The following is a 21,411-nucleotide window of genomic DNA, read 5'->3' on the forward strand; positions in this document are numbered from 1 at the left end:
GGGGAACCCATGGGGGTACCCTCATTTTGTTTGTAGAAGGAGCCATTCCAAGTAAAGTAGGTATTGTTGAGGCAGTGCCTAACCAGTGCAGGTGTATCGGCGTCTAGTCCATGTTGGACCAAATTTTCAATTATTTCAATGGTATCAGGTACTGGGACCTTGGTGAACAAAGAGACCACATCGAAGCTGACAAGGATATCGTCAGGGGACAGTACAAGGTCTTTGACCATAGAGACAAATTGGGCTGAGTTAAGTACTGCTGAGGCGGTCTTGCCAGTGAAAGGCAGCAAGGAATATGACAGAAAACGGGCTAGTCTATAGGTAGGGGAGTTGATTGTGGATACGATGGGTCGTAGTGGGGTGCCTTCTTTATGGATCTTGAGAAGACCATAGAATCTAGGGAGTCTTGCAGCAGAAGGTTTTAGGGAGGGACGTTTAGTTGGGTCGATTAGGGAGGTCGAACTTGTGATGATCTTGTTGGTTTTTATCGCTAGGCTATTGGTAGGGTCATTTTTAATTTTTGAGTAACTTCCATCGTTGAGCAGATTCTGGATTTTGTTGTTGTATGAATCTTTATCCATAATTACAGTACCGTTGCCTTTATCGGCTGAGAAGATGACTATATCACTTCTGTTTTTTTAAATTCGCGAGTTCAGAGCGTTCATTTTTGCTGATGTTACTAATGGGTTTCTTAGCATTCTTAAGAATAGTGGCTATTTCAGCTCTCGCAACGTCTGCTTGGATGTGTCCCACGCCTTTGAGGGCTACATCGACCTGAGAGATGATATCATCTACTGGTATGTGTTTTGGGGTGACAGCAAAATTCAGTCCCCTAGCCAGTACTGTTTTCAGATTGTCCGAAATCGGCGTGCTACTCTGATTAATGACGATTTTGTTGACGTCGAGTTTTGTTACACGTGGAACTGGGTTCTTCTTTAATAGCTGGTTGAATTTAGAAATCAGGTTAGCTTTACATTTGATTGACAGTGAATCAGCAGAAGAAGCAGTCATGTTGTCTATGTGATTCCAATTCGCACCAACCGGCATGTGCACCCACATGTATACCACCTCTACACCGTTCATCATGCTAGGTCAGCCAATCAAATGCTAATTTTTATGCTAATTCCTTTGTCAAGGCACCTTGTTTCCTCGCACACAGCTTAACGGTCACGGTCTGAGCGTGGCTGTGTTTCACTCCAGCGCTGTCCTCGAGACAGCCTGGTTCCTTCACCTGATGAAGGCCGCTTGTGTTGTGGCCGAAACGTCGTGATTTTTGTTGTTTTATTATTTACCTACGTGACTTTACCGAATAGAACCAAAGAGTATGGATCCTTGCAGTCACGAAAGCTTTAAATCTAGAATTGATCACCTCTACGGGGAGGGCTTTCACCTATCTGTTAGAGCTTTTAACAGACAACGGGACAAGAAGTCACAGCTCATCGAGACGCTGACCTTCCTCAAAAGATGCCGCGATCACAAGGTAATACCCATCGCTTTCACACTCATTTCTTCTGCTGTATCTTCTCCGAATTCTAAACAGATTCTGTTTAAGGCCAGCCTATCTTAAATCTCAGAGAGGATAAGGCTACTCCGATTTGAACTCGATACTTTAGACAGGACTCTCCTACAAGCTCATTTAATGTTAACACAAAAAATGTCACCTTCTGATTGGAATCACATAGACAACATGACTGCTTCTTCTGCTGATTCACTGTCAGTCAAATGTAAAGCTAACCTAATTTCTTTCTGATTGGGAGGGGGTCAAATATATAACATTTTTGACATGCTTTTTTTCTGGATTTTGTTGTTGTTATTCTGTCTCTCACTGTTCAAATAAACCTACCATTAAAATTATAGACTGATAATTTCTTTGTCAGTGGGCAAACGTACAAAATCAGCAGGGGATCAAATACTTTTTTCCCTCACTGTATATATAAATAAATAGTGCATATTTAGTGTATTATTGAGTGCATGTTTACGTGCTCTAACCCAAAAATCTCGATTATGGACTCAAAAAACCGCTGGGAGACTTCTCACTCAGACCCGTAGCAAGACGATATCGCCCCAATATTCAAATTGTTCAAATATCCCCCGAACGAGTCCAGGATCAATTTAAAGATCATACTCGGCATTCTGAAGGTCCTCCGTGGTCTGACAATGATCACGTTGCCATGTTTACGCTTCTTACAAATATTTTTGCCCCGTTGAATCGATCACCAAACCCAAGTGACGGTAATGTTACGGTAAAAAAAATCTCAGTGGGTGACCTCTGGGCAGAGCATGACCTTGCAAACAGACGACCAATCGAGTGAAATAAACATGGGAAACGCACCTCGATGAACAGGCTGACTTCCCTGTGTGCTTGGACAAACTCATTCATCACAGGCAAAACGAACATGTCCCGAATGCCCACGTCCTTCAGGAACTGCATCTGGAGGTGTTGGCACACCAATTGCATCACCTAGCAAAAGAGGAAAACAGCAGGAACGACGTGAATACATCATCGCCATGCAGCAGTCTACGCCCGTCAATTTCTCACAGCGGTAGTAAGGTCCTTAGGTGTCTGGGAGCACAAGGCAGGTGCAGGTGGGTGAGTCATAATTTCCATCCCTGACGCCAAAACTTATTTCAGGCTGTGCAAGAGATAATGACATGGGTTAATTGTCACACAAGCCAATTAGAAAGCTGCCATGCTGTTAATGGTTAGTAAACTGAACTCACAGACCAGAGGTCGCTAAATGGGCACACCACAGTTAGCTGATCGGCAAGTCACGTGTGATGCAGCAAAGTGTGGCTTTCAGCCGGCTCTTCCAACACATCTGGTCAACGTGGAAAAGTAGAATATGGGACCTTCCTGGTGTGGACTAATCAGTTTCAAAGACAATGCATATATTATCAGAGCATGTTTGCATGTTCACCACAAGTACGTGTGGTTAATGCAGACAGGATTCCTTGAATGAGGATTCTGTTTGGTGTTTTAACATCTTGACACCAGTTGTATTGCCAGAAAGGGTAAAACCTATTATTATATGGAAAAGTAGACCAAATACTCGTAAAGAGTTCGCTCTCATGAAAGTCTTTTCACCAGCGGTGGTGTGACCAAGCAATTGCAGAGCTGCACTTTTATATAAGTCAGGTCAGAGCCAGATACACATTGGAGGATAAACATCCCACGGTGGCTGGGCAATTGTTGTGCAATAATGTCAGGTCAAACTTACTTAGGATATTTACAGGTGCGTTTTATTCATGCCGTATATATTAATGCACACATTGTGTAGTAGTGGTATTATTATTAAACTCACCTTTAATGACGATGACCATAAACATGATTAAGAGTGTGACTATTAATGAATGTGCGACTGTACGATGTGGACGTAGCGGAGGGGCCCCCCACGGTGAGCGGTGACGCAACGCGCGCAGTGGCCCGCGTCACGTGGTTGACACCTCACGTGCACAGAGCGAGGCAGGCAGAGCCAGAGGGGGGCGGCGTTGCCTAGGCGACGTTGGCGTCCTCGCGGTCTACTCCACGGTCAAGCTGCGTGTCACTTGGTGACCCCCCCACCGCCTCTTACTGGACACCTGTGAGTGAGAGCTTGATAGCGCTTCGGATTTTGATTCCGAGTACAGTGTGCACAGCACCTGTACGGCGAGTCCTCGTTTAACGCAGTAGATGCGTTCCTGAAAAGTGCCGTGCTAAGCGAAAACTATTTCCCCCGTAATGAATGTCCAAGCGCAGTCAGAATTGGGTTACAAACAACTTGAGGGGACGCCGCCGCGTTACCGTCTCGTCTCGCTCAACCGCGCAGCTCAAGAAAGTAGTTCGGCGTCGACCGCTCACAAGTCGCCTTATGGCGGTGCGCCTTCCCTAAATGAAGGCAACCGCGTTATAGCGTGAACACGCGGGACAGACCCAGTTGTCGTGTGCGGGTCAACTCCCTGAGATAAACTTGCTGCCGACTTCATGCGTTGTATATGCCCAGTGCTCAGCCAATTGTTGTGAGCGTCGCTCCTCTGCCCTCTGTTGTTAATGGAGGGAGACTGCACCCAACTGCCAAGTATCATCCTTCGCGAGCCTCTTCAAAATGCTCATCTTGACACCGCTGGAAGCAGTCATCGACCTTGACCTCACCCCGCTTGCACCAATCGCACAACATCACAGCGTTGACTCTCAACTGTTGCTTGTGTAGAGGGGGTCAGATTGTCCAGACATTCGGTTGATACTAATAGGGTTTATTTGCCAGTATTGTAGATTATTTGAATTACATTTGCTTGGGCGTCAGGGTGGTGCAGTGGTCACGCCCGTGCATGGGATCTTCTGAAGGAGTGCCTGGTTTCGCTTTCCTAATTCTGGTCCCTTTCTCTGCAAGGGTTTACTCCCATAGCAAAACAACAACAAACACATACAATGTAACTGGTACTAGCCAAACATCTGGGATTATTTTTGTTATGCTGCCTTGCCCAAAATGGCATTTGGTGATAAAAAAAATTTGGCAGGAATTGATGCACTAATGCAATTTGAACTCTTATATATTTTTATTTCATGACTTGCTTAGCGTTCATATTCTTGGTTCTTTCCGTAAAGTCACGTAAATAGAAAACAAGAAAAAATTCAAATTAAATAAAAATTTTTTTTAAAAAAATAACAAATAAAAAATAAATTTAAAATAAAAGCAAAAAACCCAGGAAGTTTCAATCGCAACACAAGCGGTCTTTATTTTATTGTTTTCTATTTACGTGACTTTACCGAAAGAACAAGAATATGAATTCCTGCAGTCACGAAAGTTAAGTCAAAATTTGCTTCGCGTTCCTTTACTTTGCCCTCCCATCTGTTTGTACTGTTGTTTGTTGTTATAACTTTCTGACTCGCCCCGACTGGACATCTGTGAAAAAAAGAGCTTCATAGCTCATCAGATTCATCCAGCCTAATTAAAGACATTAACTGACCCAGTTTTCGCGTGGAGATCACGGCCAGGATGCGGAACAAAGGGACCACCGGTCACACTCACGTGGAATGCCTAGGGCATTGCACAGCATTTAAATGGACTAGTTTCGTGAGATTTAGTGGTGGCTTAGGGAAGGCCTTTATTCAACAATGTATATCATGTATATCATGGCCGATAATAATTTTTATAGTCATACACCATAGCCCACGATTTCCTGCACCGTTCATTCACTTGAGGAGACTGCGCATGGTGGAGATGGATGACCCTCGGTATCCTGTCCCAAAGTGATTCCAGTGGTTCAGGTAGTGGAAGAGTTGCTAGAGCTTCTGGCTCTTGCCGAAGCCTTGTGACTTTGGGATGAGAGCGTGGTAGGATGAGTGAAGCGTGGAGATAAAGCTCCTGGAACATCCTGTACCCAAACAACACCAAACATTCAAAATCTTACAATGCTGCTGTTCCAGCACGAACAACATAACAATGAACAACATTTTCACAAATTCAACGTAATGCAGGAAATTGAGTGGCTTGAGGTTAATTTCAATGTCAGAGCACCGAGCCAATGCCATTGAGGTCCTCCGTTCAAAATTCAGTGAGCCATCTATCAACAAACGTTCCTGCGAATTGAGGGCAGGAATGCTGTGGTCTCAACTTGGTCACCAATGGCTGCACAGTAAACATCATGTCAAATGTGTTTTTGTTCACTGAAGCATATCCCAGCTCTGAGGGTTTGAATTCCATTTGACGTGTAATGAATTATCTTCAGCTTGGATTTCTGGTAAAGCACATCAGTGGCAACTTGTCTCTGAACCAGGGGTTCCTTGTTCGACAAACTGTGTTTCTGGAACATTCAAGCATCCTCAAGTGCCGTGGATAAGTAAGAGTTTTATCGTTCCACTATTGTTTTGTGCACCGTATCAGCTTTAACAGGATTTGCCCAAAAAGCCTTAGCAAGGAAGGATGAGTCTTTGTAAGTTAGCAAATAGAGAGGGTGGAGACCTCAGCATGTAGACATCTCAACCACAACTCTACCTGGTCTCTGTTATTTATTTAATGAGCCAGCCCTTGCCACACTGAGGTTATACGAATGAACCTTGCATGCCACAGACAGGGCAGTGAACGGCAGTTGCTGCTATTGTTTTGGTTGTTTGTAGTTTTTTCTTACCCAGCGATGGCAAGCTCGTACTCCAAGTGCCCATAGAAGGAGGCTGGGTCAAAGATGACGGGCCCTTCATTTATCTCTGCAGCGTTCCCAGTCCATAGGTCACCGTGGAGCAGTGCCGGAACCACCTCTACGTCCCGGAAAAAATCCCCCAACCGAAGCTGCACACCACGCAAAAAACAACACCACTTTATTCATGATAACGTTTTTTTCGAGTTAGATCGCATAAATTTACATGCGTCGTACACCCACTCCAATTGCCATTAGGCAATTGCCAGAAGTCAGAACGCTTCTGGCAATTGCTTGATGATGCTGGTTGTAATCACCAGCGAAAGGTCGTACTCGTTTGAAAATGTTCTGCGTTTCCTCTCTAACACACAAGAGTGCCGAGCAATAACATAAATGGCACGTTCTGTTCATGTCAGAAACATTACTAATGGGCTGTGTTGGGTGGATGTGGGTGTACGACGCATTTACACTTACGCTAAGCCAAAAAAAACTTTATCATGAATAATATTGGTCGCGAAAGCCTGCGTGTGAAACACCACTTTACCTTTAAAGTCACCTCGAAAACCCACTGCGATCAAATGGGTTTCCTATATGGCTGTGCACATGATGAGCTACACTGCTGCATGTATTAACTCTTTCCTGCTCCGAGATGACTGCAAGTTGCGGGGTGCATCCCGTTCACCGCTGAATCTCGTGTACATCATCGGAACGTAATAGGAAGTAAATATTAAATAACTTTATCGGTACCGAGGATCCCACAAGGCCGTGCGGGAAGGTGTGTAGCACAGTTTGGTACCAGCTATAATAGAGTGCTGTCCTGTCGCTACGGTGCTCTGCGGCGAGTACAATGTCTTTAAAAACAACGGCGCTATGCCTCTCTAAATAAAATTACCGCTGAACCACTTGCGCGTTCCGAGATTCGGTGGTCAACGAGACCCATCCTGAAATGAGCAGTCATCTCGGAACAGGAAAGGGTTAAGGGCGAGAGTGAAACGGCTTACGAACCTGAAGCCGAGACCAGAGCTCGCGGGTTTCCCGTTCACCGTAGTCCTTCTCTATCATGTCCAGCTGAAGCTGCAGTCGCTGCCGTGAGAAGAACGTCACCCAGTCCTCCTGCCACTCATTCAGCTGGTGGCATAAATATAGTTTTATTACAGACATTTAAAAACATAAGCAAATAATACCTACTTTATTTAGCCAATCCTTGACCTAAAACAGTGATATTCACTCATTTTCGGAGGGGGGCCACTTTCGCGGATAAGACATTATCAGTGAAAGAGCCATCTCACATTTGAAACCATTGGGGGGTTTGACAGCATGATGGGGTGTTTTCACTTGTGTGTATTGTCGGGGACTGCACGTCAGGGGTCGCAGTAAAAAGGACACCAGGGACTGCCACCGGCCGCGGGCCTTGCAATGAAGAACACGGTCACCCAGAAACGTTGAATTTTATGTACAAATGGCTGGGTAATTCTTAAGACATAATTCGACACTCATGTTATGTACCGATTATCATGCTGTAGTCTTTGAACATCTCATTTTAGCCACCAATTGATATCCTCATAAAAAATTACAACAGCATTGATCCTAACGATAGGTTCTGCGCTTAATTCCCGCACCTCCGTTTAGCACGGTTGGCTATGTACGGTGGAAAGGAAGTTCAACATACATTCATACAAGTCTGTCAAACCCGGCTGAGTGTAATTGGTAATTAGCGAAAACATAACTGATTATGTGAACACTGGTTATGCGAGATCGATCTCTGCGGGAACTTGAGTGACATCTGGTGATGTCAGTTGTAACTGTGTGCCCTGTTATCAATGGTACAACTGTGTGCAATGGAAGAAAATATATGCATTTTTTAATCAAATATATTGTTTTATAAATTTGTGTACTTATGCAAGATAAAATGTACGTCAATCTAGTTCTTCTTAAAATGTAACCTTAAACCAATGTTACCATCATCAGTGGTTAATAGACTATTACACAAAGGACTCTCATATTTCTACGATGTAATACTAATTAGACTGACATCTGAACAACAGCTGATTTCACCGCTCCATGATAAAACTAATTTAATCAAGTAAACATTATTGCCGCTCCTATAAAACTTTGGTCACCCAGGTTGTCCTTCAACAAAAGGGTATATTAAATCTATAATATGCTTTTTTCTGGGTTAGATCGCATAAAAATAAATGAGCCGTTAAACCTACCACCACCTAACAGCCAATTAGTAAGGTTGTCACGTAAACGGAACATGCCAATCCGCTACTAGTACAGCAAACCGAAGTGTTGGAGAGAAAATCCACAACATTTACAATCTGAGTATGACGTTTCGCCAGTATTTACAACTACCATCATTAGGTGGACAGCCAAATTCGTAGAGAAATCCTCCTGTTTCATTCCTTGGAGGGATAGATGTGATGACGTCACTTGTGAGCCCTTCACGAATTGGAATGTTCTGTTTATGTGACAAACCTTACGAATTGGCTGTGTCGGTGGCGGGTATAACGACAAATTTATATTTCAACGATCCAACCCAAAAAAACGATATTATGGATATTGGCCGCGAAAGCCTACGTGTTAAACGGGTATATTAAAATTTAAATGGGCTACAACCAGTTTCATGACTTTAAAGCGGAGATCACATGTGGGATGTAACCACAGCATATAGCCGTATGAAACCCACATACTCTACATCCTCCTGCCCAGGGTCCATACCTGTTGGGAGAAATTCAAGACTGAAATTTGTATCAAAATCTGTAAAGCACATGAGAACCTTAATTTAGCAGTCTCAAACTGACTGGGACCCCTGTCGTGACGGAGCAGCTGAACATTGCACAAAATCATCAATGCATATACAGATATATACCAAGGGTGACCAACTTTCCTGACCCTACCAGCAGCATACCATAATCTTCAGATGGCCGCGGGAGCCACAAGAGATAAAGAGTAGCCATACAGAAGTTGACTCGTGTTGACTGGCTGTGGAATTTTGAGTTTAGAAATCTCAGTGCCCTGGGAGTACTCATGGCCTGCCTCCGATACCAGATTGTTCTCACTTCATATAAAGTTAAATTGAAGAGTTACAAATTAGCAGCGCCTCTGCAGAGCCACACTTGAACTGCCCAGGAGCCACATGCAAATGACGAGCGATGGTCTGGCCAACCATGGTATTTTCTGTACATTATAGACTTGTAAATCTAGCGTATATAAAAAAATATCTGGAAACATTTATTTTAGCATTTACTCTATTGCCCTTTAATGAATGAATAGCAAAACTACATGAACTCTCTCCTAAAGCCTTCTTTTGGCTAGCAGACCTTACATTTATCTCCTGAGCATATTGCGATTATATTCTTGGTTCTTTCGGCAAAGTCACGTAGAAGGGAAATGATACAAATAAAACATAATATAATAAAATTCTCACGACATTTCGGCCACAACGCAAGCAGCCATCCTCAGGTGAAGAAACAGAGCTGTTGGAAAGACAGCGTCTTAATGAACACTGCCCAGTGTTCACTGCCCAGTGTTCATTAAGACGCTGTCTTTCCGACAGCTCTGTTTCTTCATCTGAGGACGTCTGCTTGCGTTGTGGTCGAAACTTCGTGAAAATTTTATTATATAATGTTTTATTTGTATTATTTTATTATTTCCCTTCCACGTGACTTTACCGAAAGAACCAAGAATATGAATCCCTGCAGTCACGAAAGTTTTAAATCGAAAAATATTGCGATTAGCAAAAATATAAAGGGACGCAATGTTAAATGCTCTAAGTCTCCTTTGCAGAAGAGTTTGCCCTGATGGACTTAAATACAGATACTTTTAATAGCCATAATTCATATATTACCCAACATAATTCATATTCTGAAAAGTACATTGCACACACATGAACAATACAGTTCCCTTCATCACAAAGATGGCTAAAACAAAGAGATGAATGTGATTAGGTGTGGAAAAGCATGACCGCTGGCTGGCTAGTTGTGTTCATGTATGAAATAATGACAGCATGTGTCTATCTCATTCACTAGCTCAATCGCTTGATTTTTACGATTAATAAACAGCTGTATGAAATAATGTTTGTTTACATACAAATCGCCTGTTTACACATATTCATTAGATCCGATTAGCATGCCTACTCTCAGTGCGAAGGAATGTCAACAATACATAGTTGACATGATGCTAGGGTTGGATCGGTGGGCCTAGTTTTCCACATGTTTTACATTTTCATGATTCAATACCGATAGTTTTCTCTTCCTTGTGAAGCCTCTCTACAATCTTCCTGTTGTGAAGGTGCATTTCAGCCAGATGCTGCCCCAACAAGCCTGAGCCCCTGTCAGAGTGTACAACACAATAGACCTGTCAAAGAAAACATTAACTTTATCATGTCCACAAACCCCTAGTAATAATTCATATGCAAACTAAACTACATCATATTGGTCCAGGTGGTCTGTGGCCGAGAACCTCGCTTGAAAATATGAATATATCAGTTCACATTCTGGTTTGGGTGACTCAAAACAATATTCTTCTGGGGTTTATACAATGAGTGTTACTTCCTGGGAAGTCAATCCTATGTAGATTATAAATGAAACCATTTTTTTATTTTACAAGAGCTATTTTTCAGAACCGACCTGGCCACAAATGATAGCCTAACGAAGTGGCTTATCACATGGAAATTTATAGCAGCCAAATGCTCAAAATACTCATGTTTCTAAATGTGCAGGGAAAAACTGGAGAAAAACCTGCACGACCACGGGGAAAACATGCAAACTTCAAATATACAGCAGGCGTCAAGGTCGGGATCGAACCTACGAAGTTCAATATACCAGGCGAGGTAGTTAACATCTCCTAGCCACCATGGCGCCCCATTCTCTGACTTATCCACCCACCCACCCACTCGTAAAGCCACCCACCCACTCACTCACCCTGCCACGTACCGAATCTCTAAACCAACAACTCAACCACCCACCCACTCATCCAACCTCTCACTTACTAAACCAGCCACTCACCAACCCACCGACCCACTCATCCACCTATTCACTTAAAATAGTTCAACTACAATTGAATTATTTTAAATTCACCAGGTAACGCCCACTGAGCTATACAGATCCTTGTCGGAAACGACGTGGCAAACAAATGATAGCTCAAAGAAGTGGCTTATCACGTGGACATTTATAGCAGCCAAAGCCTCTAAATGTATATTTCTAAATATGCATGAAAAACTCGGAGGTCCCAGAGAAAAATCCATGCAACCACAGGGAGAACATGCAAACTCCAAATATACAGGCGTCACGATCGGGACCGAACCCACGATGTCCTATACAAATGGCGAGGGAGTTAACATTCCGCTACCCTGGCGCTCCACTCTGACTCAGCCTCCCACCCACCCACTCAAACACCCAGCCAAGCACTCATGAACCCAATCACCCTGGCACCCACTCAATCGCGAAACCCACTCACTCATCCACACACCCAGCCACTCACTTAACCACTTACCTACGAACCCACCTGCATACCCCCCACTCACTAACTCAACGACCCACTCACTCAACACTCCACTAACCCACCCACTCACCTATTCATGCCCCAAATCACACACTGACCCATCCACCCACTTAATCTATAACTCATGCACTCACCCACCCACCTGCTCACCAGCCACTTATCTACTCACCCACCCACTCATCCTGCCACCTACTCAACCTCTAAACCACCCACGCACCGAACTACCCACCTACCCAATCACCCATCCAATAAACTACAACTAAACTATTTTGTATTTTGCCAGGTAAGCCCCACAGAGCTATATAAAACATTTTAGAAGTGATATGGTTACAACTGATACGTGAACGAAGTGGCTTATCAAGCTGGCATTTAGTGCAGCCAAATCTTCTAAACAAATCTTGACTCTAAATGCGGAGAGATAAATCTGGAGGACCGGGAGAAAGATCCACGAGGACACAGGCAAAACATTAAAACTCATAATATACAGGCAGCAGGGTCAGAATCGAATACACGATTTCCTGTATACTCAGTGAGGTAGTTAATATCTCACCATAGTGGCACACCGCTCTCTGACCCACTCACCCAATTACACACTAACTCACCCACTCAACCTCCCACATTAACTTACCCACCCACCAGTCACTCCCCCATTCACCCAACCACCCCCTCACTCACCCAACCACGCACCAACTCACCTACCCACTAACTCACCCACCCATCTTCTCCCGCACTCAGCCAGCCACCCGCTCAATCACGTGCCGACTAACTTACTCACACACTCACCGACCAATACACCCATTCACCCACTCATTTACCCACCCACAATCTCACTACCCAAGCCAACCACCCAGCCTCTCACTCACCCACTTATTCAATCACTCACTACCCCACACACTCACCCAACCACTTGCTCACTTACCCATACGCTAACCCAACCACTCACTCACCGACTCACCCACCCACTAACTCATCAAAATTAATTCTCAACCACTCACCCAACCACCCACGCAATCTCATACCCACTAACTCACTCACCTACCCATTTATGCACTCACGCACCCACTTACTCACTCACTCACGCACCCACCAACCAACCCACCTACCCATCTCTTCACTCACTCACCCACCCACACAGTCAATCACTCACCTACATACCTACCCACTAATACTCACCCACTCAACCAACAACGAACTCACCAACCCACCCGTCGACTCACTCACTCAGGTACTAACCCACTCAACTTCTAACCCACACACTAACCACCTAACCACCTACCCACACGCTCACTCACTCACCCACACACTCACTCACTCATCCACCCACCCAAACATCCACTCACCCACCAACTAATTCACCCACCCACTCACTCCCTCATCCATCCACTCACCTACTCGCCCATCCACTCACTTACTCAATGAGCCACTCACCCTCTCACCCAGTACTTACACATCAACTGACCCTGCCACCCACTCAATTTCTAACCCACCCACTCACTCAACCAGCTGCCCACTCCCTCAGCCACTCACCTACTTACCCACCCCACTTACACATCCACTTACCCTGCAATCCACTCAATTTCTAATCCCCCACTCACCCAACCACCCGCCCACTCATCTACTCACCCATTACCACGGAATTATTCACCCACCCATCAGTCAACCACCCAATAATTCAACCACTCACAAACTAAATCACCTATTAATTAAACCACCCACTACCTCAACCACCACTAACTTAACCACCGAGCCACTCACCCACTCAGCAAGCCACCCACTACTATATCTCTAACCCAATATCTCACTCACCCACCGCCCACTCACCTACACACGTATGCACTCACTCACACACCGCTCACTCACCTACACACTAAATTATGTTTATTTTACCAGGTGAGGCCCAATGAGCTACATAGCTCGTTTTCAAAACAACCTTCACCACAAATAAACCGACCATTAAAATTATAGACTGATCATTTCTTTGTCAGTGGGCAAACGTACAAAATCAGCAGAGGATCAAATACTTTTTTCCCTCACTGTAAATTGCGGGGGTCACAAAAATATCTCCAAAATCCTGAATAAACACAAGATCCAGGTCCGATTCAACACAGTACAAAAAAATCCGTGATCTGGTTCCATCTGTAAAGGATGTGGTTCCAGACATACAGTACCCGGGCCTTTACAAACTAAAGTGCCTCTGTGGTAGCAGCTACATTGGAGAAACCATACGACATATATCGGACCCCATCCGCGAACATAAAGCAGACTTGAAACACGGTAGGACGAACTCCTCTGCCGTGGCAGATCACTGTTATAATTCAGTGGGCTCACATGACATTGACTTCTCCAAGACAAAGGTTCTTTGCAAGCCAACCGGCTACCATGAGAGATTCGTTCATGAGGACATCCACATATACAAGCACAGAGACAATTTCAACCGAGAAGATGGATTCTGGCTTAGTAACCATTGGAAAGATGTTTTAAACCATTTTGGTTCTTAATTGATTGTATTTTATGGTGATTTTCAAACCGCAGCCCTTTCGCTGGCACTGCCTCTTAATACTTCTCACACCACGGTCAATGCTATGGTTTACAACAAGTAGTATAATAATTAATAGTATAACATTGTAATGTTTAACATAACTCATAAGGCAATATATAGCATCGTAATTGCATAATGAATATACATCAGTGTGGTATATAGTTGGGTTCATAGAATAAGACATAGTGTAATATCACAAGTCAAATAGTTTATAATCTAAAGTATAGGGTAGTGTAAAGTAACGCATTGTATAATTCAAAAGTGGAATTTGTCTATGATATGATGTTATACCATGTAGTTTAGATTGGAAGGTATAATATTGTATTATATAGTAGTCCAGTTTACAGCATAGTCATAAGGCAACTCAGGACACAACAGCGCACCTTGGCTGTTGCACTTGCCCCTTTTCTTGTTTCCTCTCTGCCTGTGTTCCCAGCCCCCTCCCTCCTCCTCTCCGGAGGTGATGCTGGTAACATGCAAATTCATATTTTAACTCTGCCCACAGCTTAATAGACGCGGTCCTTGCATGTCAGCGTTCATTCAAGCTCTGTCTTCCGGACAGACCTGTCTCTTCACTTGAAGAAGGCCACTTGTGTTGTGGCCAAAACGTCGTGAGAATTTGATTGTCTTATTTTATTTTATTATTTTATTCCCATTCTACGTGACTTTACCGAAAGAACCAAGAAGACGAATCCTTGCAGTTATGAAAGCTTTAAACCGAAATTTACTTTTTATGTCACCAGGCAAGGCCCACTGAGCTATATAGATCCTTTTCAGAATAGACCTGGCTACAAATGATAGATATACGAGTGGCTTATCACAGATACATTTATTGCAGCCAAATCCTCTAAACGCATGTTGCTTCTAAATGCGGAGGGAAAACCCTGAGGATCTAGAACAAAATCCAGGCGACCACGGGTGAGAACTTACAAACTCCAAATATACAGGCGACAGAGTTGGGATCAAATCCACCACCTCCTGTATACTAGGCAAAATAGTGAACATCTCACCACCTTGGCGCCTCACTCTCTGACTCAACCATCCACTCACTTACACGCTAACTTACCCACTCAACTTCCCATGTTAAATTACCCACCCAGTCGTCACTCACCCATTCACTTACTCACCCAACCCGTCACTCACCCCTCCGCTCACCCACCCACTCACTCATTAACTTGCCCACCTATCTTCTCAACCACTCACCCAGCATCCCACTCAATCTCATACCAAACTAATCTACACACACCCACACACCCACTCACTGACCCACTCACTTATGCACTTGCCCAACCACCCACTTACTCCCTCATGCACTCACCAACCCTCCCACCCATCTCTTCACTCACACACCCACCCCATCAATCACCCACCCACTAACTAGCACCCACACACTCCCCTACTCACCCACTCACCGACCCAGCACTCACTCACCGAGCCACTCAATCGCTAACCCACCCACTCACCCACCCACCTGCCCACTCACTCACCCAGTCACTAACGCACTCACTCAATGTATAACCCACCCACTACCCACCTAACCTCCTTCCCACACACTCATTCACCCAACCACATACCCACCCACACTCACCCATACACTTACCTACTCGCCCAGCTGCTCAATTATTTACCGAGCCACTCACCTAATTACCCAGCCACTCACCTACTCACTCACCCACTTACACATCCACTCACCCTGCCACCCAGTCTATTTCTAACCCACACACTCACCCAACCACCTCCCACTCCCTCGGCCACTCACCGACTCACCAAATCACCCACTACCCAAATAACTAATCATCCACCCACCCATCACTCAACCAAACAATAATAAAGCCACCCAGTAATTAAACTACCCATTAACTCAACCACCCACTAACTCAACCACCCACTAACTCAACCAGGTTTATTTTACCAGGTAAGGCCCACTGAGCTATAAATATTGTTTTCAGAAGCACCATCGCCAAAAATTATAGCTCAAAAAAGTGGCTTATCATGTATACATTTATAGCAACCAACTCCTCTATATACATGTTTCTAAATGTGGAGGGAAATATACAGGCATTAGGGTCAGGATCGAACCCACAACCTTCTGTATACGATGCGAGGTAGTTAACATATCGCCACTGTGGCCCCCCACTATATGATTCTCCCACCCACTAACCCACACAGTCACCCACTCACTTAAACACCCACCGTCACATGCATCCAGGCACTGACTCACCCAGCCACTCAGTACCCATAAACCCACCCAGGCACTCACCCATGCACTTGCCCACTCATCCACCCACCCAATTATCCACACACTAAACTAAATTTTGAATATTTTTTTTTATATTTTACCAGGTCAGGCCCACAGCAAAATAGATATTTTTCAGAAGTCACGTGACGACAAATAACAGTTCAATGAAGTGGCTTTTCACGTAGAACGTTATAGCAGCCACATTCTATAAATGCATGTTTCTAAATATGGAGGGACAACCCGGAGAACCCGGAGAAAATTCCACCCGACCATGGGGAGAAGATGCAAACTCCAAATGTATACAGGCTTTAGGGTTGGGGGGAACCTACGAACTCCAATATACCGGGCGAGGGAGTTAACATCTCGCCACTGTGGCGCCTCATTATCTGACTCACCCACCAACTCAACTACTAAAGCCACCCACACACTCACTCACCCACTCACACACTCACTCACCCACTCACAAACCCACTCACTCACTAACCCACTGACTCATCAACACACCAAGCCACTCACTCAAGAACTTACCTATGCACCCACCTACACACCCACTCACTCTAAATGTACAGACATCAGGGTCGGGATCGAACCCATGACCTAGTTTATAAAAGACGAGGCAGTTAACAACTCGCCACCATGGCACTCCACTCTCCGGCTCAGCCACCTACTCACCCACCCACTCACAAACCCACCCACTGGATCTCAAACACACTCACTCACTCACCAATTTACCCACCCACTCACCCTGACACCCACTCAATCTCCAACTGACCCACCCACGCACTCAAAATCCCACCTACCCACTCAACCATCCAATAAACTGAAACTAAACAATTTTTTTTTTACCAGGTAAGGCCCACAGAGGTATATCAAGTGACCTGATTACAAATAATACGTCGACGAAGTGGCTTATCACGTAAACATTTATTGCATTCAAATCCTTTAAACGCATGTTGATTTGAAATGCGGAGGGAAAACCCGGCTATTTTAATGCACACAATGGACCGGAAGGACAAGCGCAAAGGGTTCGCATAATGCGCATGCATAATGTACGTTGACTCATTAATCTCCCCCCCCCTCCCCACTTTGCATCAAGAGCGCCAAAGTGTGGTCACCACATCTATGCCTCTTTATAAGGAACGAAACAGACTAACTTCTCCACAAATCTGGCTGTCGCCTGATGAAGCTAGTTGTAATTACTGGCGAAACGTTGTACTCAGATTGTAAATGTTGTGGCTTGACTCTCCAACACACCGGTGTGCTGTACTAGTGATAAATTGGCATGTTCTGATTACGTGACAACCCTTACTAGTTGGCTGTGTCGGGTGATGGTGGGTTTTAACGACACATTTATATATTTATGCGATCTAACATAAAAAACCCTCTATTATGGATAATATTGGTCGCGAAAGCCTACGTGTAAAACAAATCCCAAGGAATCAAAAAAATCGACGCGACCACGGAAGAAGATGAAAACTCCAAATATACAAGCTTCAGGGTCGGGATCGAATTGATTACATCCTGTATTCTGGGCGAGGGTGTTAAGATCTCGCCACTGCGGCGCCTCATTATCTGACTCACCCACCCGCTCAACTACTAAAGCCACCCACACACTCACTCACCCACTCACAAACCCACTCACCCTGCCACTCACACAAATCGGGCATCAATACCGTTGCTTTGTATGATCTGTGAAACGCAGAATATTGCAGATAAAATCGGACATTTTGAGCTTGCTGCCGGATCGATTGAGTGGAATCAATACAATTAGTCTCGATTCACGATCAACAAAGACCATATATAGGAAAATCTCTGATCTGTGATTTTGATTGCATCATACTGCAGCGCCCCTTTGATGATGTTATAAAGCACTTGCCCCAACAGTCTGTTAAAGGCTACACGGGGGATCTTTGTGTGCGAGTAGCTCACAGCTCCTTGAGAGATCTGGACACTGTCCGATCATCAGCGAGCTCCTCCGGCAGGCAAGGCTGAGTTGGCTGTTGTCTGTGCATTAAGAGGTGTTAAATATCCCACGTAGAGGAGTCTGCTTACAGGACAGATAAGAGGTTCTTCACGTACCGTGCCCCGTGTCACCTGAACGTTAAATGGGGCCCCGGTAATTCAGTGTCCACCGCTGAATAATCTTTCACCATCACCACTCGTCCATGAAGGCCAATGCGACGAGGCCATAGATAGACGGCGCGTTATAACGGAGGGGGGGGGGGACCAGGAGAAACGTCGTGCTACGTGACATCACAACACCCTGCACACAACCGTAGTGGCAGATTAGGGTGCGCATCGTTAACGAATATGTGGTGTAAGTGGTTGAGAGTAGATGGGCGGGCACGCCATGGGCTGGAGTGGAGGTGGACTGATGCGGTACGGGAGGATGTGGAGCTGAGTGGGCTTTGCCGACGACTGGTACCAGCAGTGTCGGAATCGGCCTCTGTGAGGGAGGCTCGTGAAGGACGCTTCTACTGGGCAGTTGGAGACAGTCGCCCTCCACCAACAACAGAGGAGTGACGCTCACAACAACGAGCGGAACACCGGATGATAAATATGCAGCAATTTGGCACAGTACAGGGAACAGGTGGTGCATCTGCCAGTCATCTCAGTCAGCCAACCCATGGCACCTGGGTCTGTTCCAGGACCTCCGGTCAGCGAGCCTTCGACACTTCACGTGGCTTCAAAGTGCACCTGGCCTGGCACAGGCGCCGTGGTGACGTCACTGTCACTTATTGGCGAATGGCGACGGTCGATAACGCAGCGGTGGTTGTGAGAAATGCCATTTTGGGGGGGGGGGGGGGCGCCAAACCTGACCAGCTGTAAACCTCACGTCGCCTCGCAGCCACACAATGGCAACAGGGAGTTCTGGATGGGTGCAAGGGGTTGGTAATCCCCCCCCACCTTCAACTAAATAACCACACACGCGAGCCCTTGGGTCTCTCTGTGAGTCGATGGATCTGTGTGTGGTGAGTCTATGGGTTTCTGTGAGAGTCCGTGGGTCTCTGTGTGGTGAGTTTATGTGTCTCTGTTTTATGAGTCTATAGGGCTCTGTGCGAGTCTGTTTGATTCGGTGGTTCTCTGTGTGATGAGTCTATGCGTTTTTGTATGACTCTATGGGTCTCTATGTGGTGATTCTATGGGTCTGTTTGGTGAGTCTATGGGTCTCTCTCTGAGTCTATGGGTCTCTGTGGTGAGTCTATGGGTCTCTATGTGAATATGGGTACGATTGAGTCTATGGGTATCTGTCTGGTGAGTCTGTCTCTCTGTGGTGAGTCTATGTCTCTGTTTGGTGAGTCTATAGGGCTCTGTGCGAGCCTGTGGATCTGTTTGAGTCTGTGGTTCTCTGTCTGATGAGTCTATGGGTCTCTGTGGTGAGTCTATGGTTCTTTGTGCAAGTCTGAGGGTATGTGCGTGGTGAGTGTATAGGTCTATGTGTGATGACTCTATGGGTCTCTATGTGATGGATATCTCTGGTGCACATATCCTGGCACAAGCACCGTGGTGTCGTCACCACCACTAAGTGGAGAATGCTCCTACCCCTGTTCCTGCTTGTTGTTGTGCTCGGGAAGGAGAGAGAAAACTAGACTAAGGTCCACTGAGCTAAACATCTCTTCTTCAGAAGCGACTTGGCACCAATGATAGCTCAACGAAGTGGCTCATCATCACAGTCACTAAAGTTTTAAGTCAAAACTTTAAACGAATGTTTCTAAATGTGGAGGGAAAACCGGAGGACCCGGAGAAAAAGTCCACACGACCACGGGGAGAGACAGAGACACGCAAACTCCAAATATACAGCAGGCATCAGGGTCGGGGTCGAACCCACAACCTCCTGTACACCAGGCGAGGTAGTTAGGGGGGAAAGCAGAGACAGCGAGAGGGAGGAGAATTAGTCAAACTCACACTCAGTATTACTAACTAACCATGACACACTCACCATGATACTCACCATCATACTCACGCATTCACCATCATACTCACACACAAGCCCACACACATCAACAGTCGCCATTCACCACTACGTGGCGGTGATGTCCCCACAATAACTCAGGTGCCAAGGTTTGACGGCTGTGCCAGGCTAAGTTCAGGAGGAGGTCACGGGCCAGACTCAGGTGCCATGGGTTGACTGCTCTGCCTGGCTAGGTACAAGAGGAGGGCTAGACCCTGGTGCTATGGGTTAACTCGTGTGCCACCACCTGCACAACCACCACAATAACAACCACACAACAATAACCACGACCAACAACTGTAACCACAACTATAATTTAACCACAATTATAATTCCCATCAGCCACACGGCCCTCTGGGAGTGCCTCTCAACTGCAGCAGCAGCAGGGCCGAGCTCTGCTTGAAGCAGCGCCGTGAACTCAGCAGAACGTGACGGCTGTGGGCCAGGCGCCTCCTCTGTCTCCCCCCACCGCCGCCGACGCCACTGCTGATGCGGACACACCGCGCGAGGTTCTCACCTTCAGGCTGAGTCGACGTAGAGGAGGCCCAGCGAGCCGCCGCTTCAGAAGCTTTCGCGAGCCACTGACGGTGGCCATGAGCGGGAAACCAAATCAGCCGCTCGCCACCCACAATCCACAGCGCGCGCCGCCTCCACTCGGCCCCGGCCTAAGCTGAAGTAGCAGCGGGGGAGGGGGGCGGGGCATGGGGGGTGAGGGCAGGGGGGGCATGGGGGGTTGTGAGGGGGCATGGGGGGGTTGCGAATGTGGAGGGGCGGGGGGGGGAAGGGGGGTCACGAGGAGGGGCAGGGGGGGCAGGGGGGTAGTGAGGGGGAGGGAAATGGCGGACCATGGGGCGTGGTTGCGAGGGGGGGCAGAGGGGAGGAGCTCAGATGTGAGGGGGAGGAGCTCATGGCTCTGACGTCACGGGGGCGTGGTTACCTTGGACCACCACCCGCGTCTCGCGCCACGTGCTTCCCACTGGCAGTTTGGCCGTTAGAGAGACGCGGACCGACCCCAGAGCAGGAGTGGAACCGAGCTGTGGGTGAGTGGTGGCGGTGGTGGTGTGA

General features: G+C 46.2%; 1 protein-coding gene across 2 annotated transcripts; it reads right to left on the reverse strand.

Annotated features, from left to right (window-relative positions):
- Positions 1–4,209: 4,209 nt before the first annotated feature.
- LOC142930456 (uncharacterized) lies at positions 4,210–21,090 on the reverse strand. 2 transcript variants are annotated; one of them, XR_012946389.1, is made up of 5 exons: positions 20,864–21,090; positions 10,353–10,444; positions 7,117–7,239; positions 6,106–6,263; positions 4,210–5,352 (listed from the first exon to the last, which is right to left on the reverse strand). XR_012946389.1 is itself a non-coding variant. In XM_076072812.1 (4 exons), exons 1-4 carry the CDS (start codon positions 20,939–20,941, stop codon positions 5,109–5,111), a joined length of 603 nt encoding a protein of 200 aa, XP_075928927.1. In that variant the 5' UTR covers positions 20,942–21,090; the 3' UTR covers positions 4,210–5,108. The 2 variants fall into 2 exon arrangements, 1 of the variants encoding a protein (XP_075928927.1); XM_076072812.1 differs by lacking the exon at positions 10,353–10,444.
- Positions 21,091–21,411: the final 321 nt, after the last annotated feature.

This window comes from Petromyzon marinus, chromosome 39 (assembly GCF_048934315.1).
Source record: "Petromyzon marinus isolate PM22_M1 ecotype Great Lakes invasive population chromosome 39, UKy_Petmar_22M1.pri1.0, whole genome shotgun sequence".
Classification (NCBI taxonomy): domain Eukaryota; kingdom Metazoa; phylum Chordata; class Hyperoartia; order Petromyzontiformes; family Petromyzontidae; genus Petromyzon; species Petromyzon marinus.

Bases quoted from the DNA above. Each gene is read 5' to 3' on its own strand.
- LOC142930456 (XM_076072812.1), bottom strand. From the start codon at position 20,941: ATGGCCACCGTCAGTGGCTCGCGAAAGCTTCTGAAGCGGCGGCTCGCT. The intron at 7,240-20,863 runs GTGAGAACCTCG...TTATGCCACCAG, and splicing joins TACGTCGACTCAGCCTGAAG to CTGAATGAGTGGCAGGAGGA. The intron at 5,353-6,105 runs GTAAGAAAAAAC...GTTTGGGTACAG, and splicing joins TACGAGCTTGCCATCGCTGG to GATGTTCCAGGAGCTTTATC.